Source organism: Muntiacus reevesi, chromosome 3 (assembly GCF_963930625.1).
Source record: "Muntiacus reevesi chromosome 3, mMunRee1.1, whole genome shotgun sequence".
NCBI classification, from domain to species: domain Eukaryota; kingdom Metazoa; phylum Chordata; class Mammalia; order Artiodactyla; family Cervidae; genus Muntiacus; species Muntiacus reevesi.
The window spans coordinates 49,479,881-49,492,493 of NC_089251.1; the positions used below are offsets into that span (position 1 = coordinate 49,479,881).

The 12,613-nt window shown below is 37.4% G+C and overlaps 1 protein-coding gene across 4 annotated transcripts in view; it reads left to right on the forward strand.

Annotated features, from left to right (window-relative positions):
- Positions 1-12,613, forward strand: part of CTNNA2 (catenin alpha 2) — a 1,156,373-nt gene that overhangs the window by 1,091,289 nt on the left and 52,471 nt on the right. For all 4 annotated transcript variants that reach the window (XM_065927274.1, XM_065927273.1, XM_065927275.1 and 1 more), the window contains one exon: positions 6,767-6,948. In XM_065927274.1, coding sequence (XP_065783346.1) covers positions 6,767-6,948 — 182 coding nt within the window. The remainder of the gene's footprint in view (positions 1-6,766; positions 6,949-12,613) is intronic.

Below are 12,613 nucleotides of genomic sequence, written 5' to 3' on the forward strand. Positions count from 1 at the left end.
AAAAGTTAGAACATTGGAGATGTGCTGGATTTGATTTCAGACAGACTTAGTTCTGAATTGTAATGAGTAGAGTGAACGCTATGCTCTGGTACATGCTGCTTAATTTCTCTGAGCTTTTTTCCTATCATCTTTAAGTAAATAATAGGCCTGTTTGATAAGATTCCTTTGAGGTTTTGATCACTTAACATTTATAAAATAATGAGCATAATATCTGACACACATTGAGTGCTCAATAAGGGATGACTGAAAATTGTCATCTTTTGGAAGAGAAATCTCTTATCACAGGCTGGTGAGAGCAGAAAAGTGCACAGAAGAGTATGAGGCTCCCTACTTTAAAAGATTCCTTGTAGACTTTAGTTACTCCCCTAAAATATTGAAAATAGGGAAGTTGATTAAGCCGAGAGTCTTTTGAGCCTGTACTGGCATAACACTATACTAATTCATCAGTCAGATCAATTCATCTTCAAAATGAAGTAAAACAAGCATTTTTATGTCAGTGACAAAGGGCAAGTTTGAGTAATTCACCCAAACATTAATCAGTTCAAAGTCAATTTGATTGACTAACTGCAACTTAGTATTGGTACAGCCTCACTTTTTACAAGGAAAAATACAGTCCCATTATACTTCCATTTCATGCATCTTACATTCAAGGTCAAGTCAGTTACGGTGAGTGGAAACAAAAGTCAGATGACATATATCTTCATCATCTCTTATTTCTTCACCCGATAGGTGAGAAGACAATGGTCTTTTTTGAAAGTTATTTCAGCATGAATGATGAACATAGGCCAGGATAGTAAGAACAAACTACCCCTGTAATTCAGCACTTGCTGATTTGTCTTTGTGAACCATCATGAGGTTTGTATGAGTAACTTGCAGCAGACAGCATTAGTTATTGAGTCAGCCTATTTAAGCCTATAATTATATGATGACAAATCAGAGACATAGAATTACGGCCATAAGTTGGAAATAAGAGGGTGCATTGAATTACTGAGATGACAGATGGTCAAACTTTTGACCAGAGAAGTGTGTTAACTTGTTCAAAAGTGTGGAGGAGGCAAAAGTTGTCTCTGACAGAGGCAGTTACTCTTTCCAGCACCCAGCTCTCCTCTGGTTACTTTGTGTTCTCATTCAGGGAGATTCTCTGAAAATGGCAAATTAAATCCAAGAGGAGGTTAAGGTGGGAAAAAAGACTTTAGTGCCCTTTCCAATGTTGTTCTCAAATTCTGAAATTAGAGTTAATCTTTGTTCCCTTTATGTGTTCCCGTCTGCTGCTTGTCTACAATGTTTTATGAGAGAGAAACAGAGAGAGAGAGAGAGAGAGGATTTGAATGGAGAACAATCATACCCTGATCTGATAAAATATAGAAATTATCAGGCCCTTTGATCCTAAACATGCTATCTTATAAACTTCTTTCTTCAAAAGCTGACATAGTTAAAATTAATCAACAACAACTCTTGGGCATTTAACCTTCATGATAAAACATATTATTTGGAGTCACATAAACCTTATTTTAAAAATGGATTTGGGCAAGCTGTACGGCTTTGGGGTAACTTTCTTAACCTCACTATGCCTCATCTCCTTGTGTGTGCCCTCTCTCTCCGTCTCTCTCTCTTTATATATATACATGTACTTCATAATGTCATTAGGAGAAATGCATGATGAAAAGTATCCCGAGAGTTATTACATAATGTTAAGTTTATGAAGAAGATGATGATGCTTGTAGCATAGCATAGTCATTCATTAGAAGGCTGGCCAATAGTTTAACCTGAAAAGGCTGGATAATTTAGACCATCCTGAAAGTTTTCACTTGAATTAATGAGACAAGATTCTCAATTTTCCAATTCACTTCACAGCCTGAGACAAGTAAAAGTCACCCACTCCTTAATTACTTATGTTTATTATCATGCTTTAAAACCAAGTGAAGAGAAATGGGCACATTAAGTTTTAACCTTTCAAATCATTATTTATAAACATGCATATACTTAAACCTTTCATGGTAGGCTATTGCTGTGTGTTTAAGATACTAACACTTTTCAGTTCAGATGTCCAAAGACTTTAAAAGTCATTTTTCATCTTGGAATTGGGAAAAGAATTCTTTTGAGACTAGAAAAAAGCTCCTTGAGATTTAAATTGCCGAAAAAATTCTGGACTGAGAGGTTGTTGGCTTGTGTCAGTGATATACACTTTTATTTAATAAAGTTTGGGCTTTACTGGTGGCTCAGACAATAAAGTCTGGATTCAGTCAAAGACCCAGGTTCAATCCCTGGGTTGGTAAGATCCTCTGGAGAAGGAAATGGTAACCCACTCCTGTATACTTGCCTGGAGAATTCCACAGATAGAGGAGACTGGTGGGCTACAGTCCATGGGGTCGCAAAGAGTTGGACATGACTGAGTGACTAACACTTTCACTTTCTTCACTTAATAAAGTTTAGAACAATCACACACACACAAAATTGCTTGTATGTTCAGAGGAAAGACTAGGAGCCTGAGGCAGCGGGGTAAGAAACGTTGTGAATTCAAATCTCTGAGGCCACCGAATTGGGATCCCAGATCAAAAATCTGGACAGCTGTGGTTGGCTACACAGAAAACAGAGGAAAATCTCAGACCACTCCTGGCGACCACATGACACAAACAGAAAAGCTGATTTGTTCTCTTTCCCCTGTGCCTTCTAAATCCTTTTTATTATGTTTCCTTAGTTTGAGGGAATGAACAATTGCACATTATGTATTTTGTATTCAACTTGACTTGAATGTAGCCAGCCTCTAAGTTTTTTTTTTTTTTCCCTTAGCTAGAAGGGCTTTAATGTGTTAACATTTCAAACTGCTGAGTTATATTGATAAGACCTAATTAAAACTCATGTGTTGAATTTTAATTTGATTAACTTGCAAATTTCACAGTTTGTGATCTACTGTTTATAGATAACCTTTTTTTAAATTCCAGTTTCAGAAAAGGTCAATTATGAATTTTTAAAAGCCAAGAGATTTTTAAGAATATAGGAAACAACTTTGCTTCATCGATAGCTACGTTAGCAGAAGCAAATGTAATGACTCTTACACCCAAGTCACACGCCATTAAGTGCATTACGTGGGTGAAACACCCGCAGAATCAAAATAACAGCTTCCTTTGCAAATTTGCTTTGAAAGGGTTGGTTTTTCTTCCGAATTGTGCCCTCAGAAAACATTTGTCAGTTCTGTTAACTTCTCTCAAATTGTGTCAATAGGGTGAGTGGAGAGATGTATGAACAGTCAATCAAAAGGTATGCATTTAATTTCTACATGGAGGCAGATGCTGGGGTCTTTGCCCTCAGGAAGCTCAAAAGAAAGTCAGAGGCAGGGCATTAATAGAAATCAGAGAGTTAGAGTAAGGCAGTTAATATTCAAATACTAAACTGAACGATTGAAACTCAAGTGATAACAGTTGACAGATACGTGTAACCTTTTAATGCACAAATTAATCCTTTGGGGACAATGATAGGTTTATTGCTAGAATCTGGATGTTGAATGTAGAATCTGGAGGTCTGCCCAGCAGTTTTATAGATTTTTTTTTTTTTAAGAGAAACACCTAATAGAGGCTTTAAATGATGCTGGTTAGGACTTGTAGGGTATAAGTAAAACATGGTTATCAATTTTGTATGAGGAGGACAAATGAATCTTAGACACCTTTAGAATATCAGATGGGGTGCTTCAGGAAACTTGTGCAAATCCAAACCTATCTCAAAAGTATTGTAATAGCTGCCTTGGAATTAGTATGATGTTGCATATGTGAGTTTATAACAAACTCTTCTGTATATTAACTCTTTTTAAATACATTTTAAAAGTACTTTAAAATATTTTTGAATAGTAGTATTTTAAATACTTTAACTGTTGTATCTGAACTAGTTTGACTTTTAAGGTATGGATTTTTAATATTTGTATACACATGCACACACATATTTATAGACCTAAGTTTATGTGTATACACACACACACACACACACACACACACAGACATCATACACATGAAGACACATGCTATTGGTGCAAAGTCACACACATACCTGCATGGCGTTTTGTAGACATTGTTGGTAAGAGGTAGCATCTGGAAAGCTGCTAGTTCAAGGACACCTTTATGCAAATCAGACCAAGGAACCCCTTTGCCCTGGGCAGATGAAGCCTTGACTCTAGGCTGCTCAGCCTGGTGGACAGAGGTTGCAGTTTCGTGACCTTTGCCCCATTGGACTGGGATCACTAGGCAGTGTCTAACTGCACTGTCCTGCATGGTGATCTCATTGTGCAAGATGCTTAAATATGGTGTTAGCTGTCCTGGCTTTGAGTCCTTTTCTTACAGCTCATTAGTTGTGTAATGTTCAGAGTTAATTAACTTTCCTGGATCTTGGTATCATCATTAATAAAATAGGGGTAATAATATTATTAATCTTATACAATAATTAAGTAGATTAAATGTTTGACATTTTAAGTCTTTTAGTATAGTACCCAGGATGCATGCCTGTGTGCAAAGAATCATGTTGATTTCCATTTATAGGTAGTCACACAGTCTCTGATTCCATCTCTTCTCTTTGATGGCAACTATGTAATAAGCTAGAGAAGCAGCTGGAAAGGAAAGCTCATAGAAATAATGATAACAATGGTAACAATAATCCCATACATGCTTACTGTCATTATTTTCAGACAAACATGTAGCACATTTATTATTTTATTTTCTGTCCATCTTAGCATTTGGATGTAATTGAGATAATTGTCTACTAATTTTATATTTCAAAAAGTTAAGGATGTGATCCAGTAGCAATGAGGTCTTAAGTCAGTGACAGAGCCAGATTGAGCCCAGTTCTTCTAATCTTGTATCCCCTGATATTTCAGTTAGATATCAGCTACGTCTCCTTTGAACTATTCACTTATACTGGGAGGAGCTTTGCAATTTAGAAAGCAGTTTTTTTTTTTGGTGTTATTTACTTGTCCTTTGTAAAAACTGTATGTATCCCAAATCATGCTTTCTTGGTCTTTCTTCTGGAGCATACATGTACCCCAGCACCAGAGGGACACCAGAGCTAACACACTGATCCACATGCTCCTTTCAGTGATGCAGGCTACAGAAGGTTCTGGGCAGATGCCATGAACTGGTGTCAGACATTTCACTCAACACCTGCTACATAAATAGTGTTTAGCAAATACAGTTGATTCTCTTTATTCATCGTCTCATGTAATGTGAACACTTAAATTAGCAACTACAGATTCATTGTTCCTATGGGAAATACAGGGTTAGGTTCCTGAGAGCTGCTAGTCTTAAGATTTCCTTCAACCCGTCAATACATAAGCTTGTTTAATGAATGCTTCTGTTTTTTTCCATCGATTTGGTTCATGAACATTGAACTCATATCTAAGAGCACTGAAACTCATGTGTGAACAAAGTTCATATAATACATATATTTTCTTCATTAGGCACTTTGCAGCCTTCTTGCACTTAGAGATATGAGACAGCACTTCTACACTAGGGTTGGGGACCATGTTAAACAGCTAAACCACCAACAAAAGGTGCCAAGATGTGGAAAATGTGGTACTAAATAGACTGCAAAAAGGACACTTGTTTCTGGTATGAGTGCTAATACAAGAAGGCAGAGACACCCTTGTTCCACTTCATCTGGGAACATGGATGTTGGATGACTCAAACTTTGGCAGCTCTGCGCATGTCTGTGAATGACTGAAAGCATCACAAATATTGATTTGGGAATTCAGATAGATTTTAAAGAGTAGGAAAATTTGTAAATTAAAAAAAATCCACAAATAGTGAGAATCAACAGTAATTCTTCCTTTTCTACATTCCCCTATTAGCAGCTGTTGAAAATCAACTTTTCCTTCCTAATCCTACATTTTATCACATCACAGCTTTTCTGTGCATAGGAGCCATGGCTGACCCAGGATTTCCACAGTGCCAAGGACTGGGAATGGATATGCCATCCCTGAAGTGCCCTGGATAAGGGATTTTTGTTTGGCATTTAACCATGGATGGCTTCATTAACACCCACAGATTGTCTCCCCACCCCACTTGGAATACTCAGATATTCTTTAAAATTCTTTTCGAGAGAACAGCATCGAAACATGTATATTATCTAGGGTGAAGCAGGTCACCAGCCCAGGTTGGATGCATGAGACAAGTGCTTGGGCCTGGTGCACTGGGAAGACCCAGAGGAATCGGGTGGAGAGGGAGGTGGGAAGGGGGATCGGGATGGGGAATACATGTAAATCCATGGCTGATTCATGTCAGTGTATGACAAAAACCACTACAATATTATAAAGTAATTAGCCTCCAACTAATAAAAATAAATGGACAAAAAAAATTCTTTTCCTTCCTGGCAACAGAAGGCCTGTTCTCTTTTTTCCCTTCTCTGGACAGATTTCAGTGTTGAAAGAGGTGCATTCTTTCATCTGGTAAAAGTTTCCCAAGACCAAACATAAAAATTGTCAGGAATAGATTCTTTTGAACAAGCATATGTCATCACAGCGATAGAGAGGTTCTGCTACTGTCAATGTGCATGTCCTTTTGGATCTTGGTTATTTTTTGTGTGTGGGAATGGGGACAGGAAATTTAGGGACCTTACCAGTCTGTGATTTTTCCTTCCTGGGGCTGGAGAAAAGGGTATTTTCCAGAGTGGTGGGACGGCCTACCAGCCTCGTCAGGGTCTGGGTTTGCTGTTAACTGGGGGCAGAGTTGACTTTCTGTCTGGGCTCCCTTTGTCATCATTAGTCATACCTTTTCTGTAACCCACACAGGCCATCATGGCACAACTACCACAAGAGGAGAAGGCAAAAATAGCTGAACAGGTGGAGATATTCCACCAAGAGAAAAGCAAGCTGGACGCGGAAGTGGCCAAATGGGATGACAGCGGCAATGATATCATTGTGCTGGCCAAACAGATGTGTATGATCATGATGGAGATGACAGACTTCACAAGGTGAGGCATGGAGACAGAAAGAGGAAGGTTTTCTCATTAAAAATAACAGAGGCATCATAATAGTGGGTATTAGTATGTGAAAAGCCTGCTGAAAAATTAAAAGGCTCCATCCAAGCAGGGAGTGGTATTATAAAATTTACATGTGTAAGGCAACATGATCTGAGCCTGGTTCTTAGCAGATAGGTCTTTTTGGTCAAAAAGAACAGATTCATTTCTGTAATTAGTATTGTTTTAATTATCCATCCTGAATTAGTCATAAAATCAAACTCCTGGAGCTTGGGGGACTGATTTTTGGTCTATGCTATTTTGCAGTGTGTTTAAATATTATTCTGAAGATAAAGTGTATGATTTGCTAATATCCCTCAGGGAAAAAATATGTATATATATGTGGGAGGGGCATGTTGGCATGTGATGTCTTTTAATGCTATCTCATGATTTAGTATTTAATTTCAGCTCATATTTTATACTTACATACAAAGAATTGGGTTCAACCATCTGATTCTATAGTTGTGACAGGAAAATTAAACATTGTATAAGTTTTAGACCCTTTCGCTCTGAGCAGTATTTTTAATAAATCAGGAGACCAGTCAGAATTTTGTCAGGAGCCTTTTTTTCCTCAGGGGTCATTGCTGTTTCTTCTTTTGCATTTTTATAGTCTCCTCTTTAAAGGGAGCTGACATTTCTGCCCTTCCAGCCACAGGAAGGGCAGACCAAGGGAGAGCAAAGCTCAATGAAAAGATCCCTGGATTTTTCAATCCAAATACCAGGTGATTCTAGACCAGTCTCTTACTGTCTTTATGCATTTGTAAAGGAGGAAAGTAATACTCTTCTTATCAACTTCACAGGAGAGTTTAAAATCCAAACAAGGTAATGCAGTTATAAAGTATCCTACCATATGAATGAAAGCTACCATTTTACTGTAGATTTTGTTTTTCTGGGAAACACAGACACACAGAGAAACATGAGCAAAAGTCTTTTAATGATTCAACATGGTATTTGTTATTAAAGTTATATAAGATGTGTGGCAATGTCAAGACACTACCTTATGGTGACAGTTTTTTAAATGATTGTTGAATGCTTTTAGTAAGAAAAGGCTACAATTAATTATGTTGTTGTTTTAGTCCCCAAATCATGTCTGACTCTTTTAGGATCCCATTGCCTGTAGCCCGCCAGGCTCCTCTGTTCATGGGATTTTCCAGGCAAGATTATTGGAGTGGGTTGCCATTTCCTTCTCCAGGGTATCTTCCCGATCCAGGAATTGAGACTGCATCTCCTGCATTGGCAGATGTTTTCTTTACTGCTGAACCACCTGGGAAGCCCACAATTAATTATAGCTTATAATAAAATATGACACATCTCTGCCCTATCCTCCTTACCTTTTGCCTCTGGATAATATGTACTGATGACATTTCTTGGCCCTTTCTCCAAATATTTTAAAATTGTTTTTGACTTCAGTGGAATGACTTAATGTTTTAAGGGTGACTTTCAAGTTTCTAAATGTCATTGTATTCATCAGAAGTTCAAATTTGTACATTTGACTGGTCTTTGCTAGTTTCATAGATTTATTTCACACTCAAAAATAATAGTAGGAAAATACAGTCTGAACCATTAATGAAATCTTAATTTCCTACAAATCAGACTCTCATGGTAGCCTCAGTCATTGCTTTTCAAGGCCTGTGATGACTTAATTTGCTTGCTTTCAACATTGTCTTCGTACTTTATCTGATGGATATTATACGATCCATTAATAATCTCTTGAACAAATAATCTCATTAATTTAAAGTGAATGATGAATCGAGTCATGTTGCTAGTTAAGATCAGGAAGATGTTTTACAATGCTTTGGATTATTTATAACTGTGTCAAAGAAGAGAGATACATTTGAGGGATCTTGTTAAAGGATATTTAAGACAGATTTTCTATTAGTCAAAGTATAGTTTTAAAAGTGAAAAGAGGGTCACTTCAATTCCTAGGAATTTTGCATAATCATTTTATGCTGATTTGAATAATGAAATGTCTAGACTGTTACTGGTTATCATTTTTTCCTGCTGCCTGATGAGTAGTTTTATGCCCCTTTGTGAGGCCAAAAGGGAGATACAGTTGTTAATAACCAGAGAAACAGGAGAGGGTGTGAATTGGAAATGAAACACAGTAAGCTGAGGTTTTGCTGCTTCACCATCTGTAGAGCCTCTTCTTTTGCAAAGAGGTAGCTAATTTGAATCTTTCTTTGTGCCTCTCACCTAAATTCACTGCACTTGACCCTATGCACTACTGTTATCTTGGGTTTTCCACTTTAAGGAGGAATTATGTCAGCTGTATACCTCTAATGACTCTTAGGTACTGTGTTCTCTTATTTAAAGGAAAGGATGTAGCCGAGTAGGAATTGAAACTTGACTTTCAGATCACACATTTATAGGGCATTTCGATGAAAGGAAAAAAAAACACCCTTGCATTTATTATCTTGTTTTCTTCTCATCGATAGCTAATTCATTAATTTGATTCAGTAATCTCAATGATATCCACCCCATTATTATTAAAAGTAGAGAGGTTCTACCTTATTACTTGTGTAATAACTTGGTCATGGTGGATAAAAGTGGTTATGCCTCACATCTTTTTCTGTTCATTTCTTGACTTCCATCTCATGGGCGCTGGCAGAAATGATGTCCTGCAGAGGGTGAATCCATACTTCTCATGTCACTTTCAGAAGGAAATAGCATATGCCAGTCTTGTTTCCTAAGAACAAAAGGTGTGTAGATGGCAGCAGTTCAGGAAAGAAACTCACATTTAATTGTACAGCCAGAGACAAAGCTGTCTTTCTAGATCAGCTATAAGTTCTGATCTTGAAAGGAACTGTGTTCATGCTAATAGAAAGCTTTCAGGTTACAATCAACTGTAAAGTATTGAGCACTAGACTAAAAGATCAAGTAATCACCCCAGTATTCCCAAACTTCATTCCTGCCTTGGTATGGCCAGTTAGGACTCCAGCCCAAGTGACAATTCAACTAGTCTATCAGTTCTAATTCTTGACTCTTGTCTGTTCACTTATGCCATATCTGGCCATTAAATGGCATCTGTCCAACTCCTTTGCACCAAAATTTTCTTTCCTCTTTTCATAAAAATATATAAAAGTCTTGAGTTTGCTATCCAAAGCCTATCTTTATTGACCCTTAAATTCCTTCTCAAATTTTTATGTACTTGTACTTCAAATTTTTACATATTTGTACTTCAGCTTCAAGACCATTCTCTAAATGTTATTTCCTTCCATGGTTCAGCTAATGGTTCTGCAGTCTACCTGACTTATCTTTAATCCCCAGATTAATTCAACTTTTCCACTGTGCTGTCTTTACACTGCTTCAGCTGATTGGTGAAAGGGATATTTCCCAACTGTGTTTTATGGACTCTGGTTCTAAAAAGAGGCTTCTGTGATTCAGTGCATTTATAAATATACTCCTAACCTAACGATACCTCATTACTGGAGAGTCGCATCTTATATTGATCAGTTAGAGGTGCTGAGAAAACTATAGCAAATAAATAGTTTTAATTTGGATATACTCAGAATTTAAGAATTCTGGGTGCTGAGTACATTAACTCAGAGTGTACTCACACATTGATTTTTCACATTAATACCACTTACCTTTTCATGAAATAAATATTAATTAGTTGTTTAGTTGTGGATAGCAGTAACATGATAATAGATCTCGATGGCTTTTTTTTTTTTTTTTGCATTGACCATTTCCTGGGAAAGCTTCCAAATATTGACCTTGTATAAAAATTGCCTATTGCCAAAAGAGACATTTCATGAATCTATATAGTAGAGTTAATTTCACTCTTGATGTTTTATCAAGAAAACTAAAAATATGTTTCCAGTGGTACAATAACATGTCTTCTGTCTTTAAGGTCACAAGGTTCCTCAAAGCACCTTTCAAAATTTCGAAAATAGAGAACCTGATCTGAATTAGGGAGAGACATAGGGTCTAAGCCATTAGTTTGAGATTGGGAGCTACAACCAGTGGGGTCAGTCACTTTGTCAACACTGCTGTCCACTGATCATGTTGTGTTATCATGTTCAGTTGCTAAGTCATGTTTGATTCTTTGTAGCCCCATGGACTATAGCCTGCCAGGCTCCTCTGTCCATGGGGTTTCCCAAGCAAGAATACTGTATTCGGTTGCCATTTTCTTCTCCAGGGGATCTTCCTGATCCAGGGACTGAACCTGTGTCTCCTGCATTGGCAGGCAGATTCTTTACCTCTGAGTCATTTGGGAAACCCACTGTCCACTGACAGGAAGGCTCAAACGTCTGATGTTTTGGGATCTGATCTATATATCTATCTATATCTATATATTTGTTGTTGACCATTTTTTATTTCTGTTCCCACTTCACATTTTTCCAAAGACTGTTGCTCATTTAGCCCTGTGTTGACCAATACAGTAGCCCCAATCACATATGGCTGTTTAAATTAATTGTTTTTTTTTATTGTAGTGAAGAATACATACAATGAAATGTACCATTTGAAGCATTTTTCAGTGCACAGTTCTGTGACACTAAGCATATTGACGTTGTTGTACAACTGTCACCAACATCTATCTCTAGCACTTTTTCATCTTCCCCAACAGAAACTCTGGCCATTGAACTCTTCATCCCTCATTCACCTCTTCCCTCAGCACCTGGCAACCACCATTCTTCTTTCTGTCACCATGAACTTGACTAAGTATCTCTTGTAGTGGAAACAAATAACACTTTTCTCTTTGTGACTGGCTTGTTTCACTTAGCATAATGTTCTCAACCAGTAATCATATATGTATGTGAGAGTTGGACCATAAAGAAGACTGAATGCCAAAGAATTGGTGTTTTTGAACTGTGGTGCTGAAGAAGACTCTTGACAATCTCTTGGACAGCAAGGCAATCAAACCAGTCCATCCTAAAGGAAATCAGGCCTGAATATTCACTGGAAGGACTGATGCTGAAGCTCCAGTACTTTGGCCACCTGATGTGAAGAGGCCACTCATTGGAAAAGACCCTGATGCTGGGAAAGATTGAGGGCAAGAGGAGAAGGGGACGACAGAGAATGAGATGGCTGGATGCCATCACTGACCCAATGGACAGACTTTGAACAAACTCAGGGAGATAGTGAAGGACAGGGAAGCCTGGCATACTGCAGTTCATGGAGTTGCGAAGAATCCAACACAACTTAGCAACTGAACAACAACAGAAATATTCTCAAAGTTCAGCCATGTTATAGTTTATGTCAGACTTTCATTTCTTCTTAAGGCCAAATAATATTTTATTGAATATATATATATATATATATATATATATATATATATATATATATATATACACATAATATTTTGCTTATCCATTCATCAATTTTGGAGCACTTGGGTTATGAATAGTTTTGCTATGAACATGGGTATACCAATACCTCTCTGAGATCTTGCTTTCAGTCCTTTGGTATTCCACCCAGAATTGGAATTTCTAGAGCATATGGTAGTTCTGTGTTTAATTTTTTGAGGAACCACTGTTTGGTTTTAAATAGCAGCTGCACCATTTTACATTCCCATCAATGGTATACAAAAGTTGCAACTTCTTCACATCCTTGCCAAGACTTCCTATTTTTAGTTTTTGTTTTATTTTTGTTTTTACAGCAACCATTTTAGTATGAGATG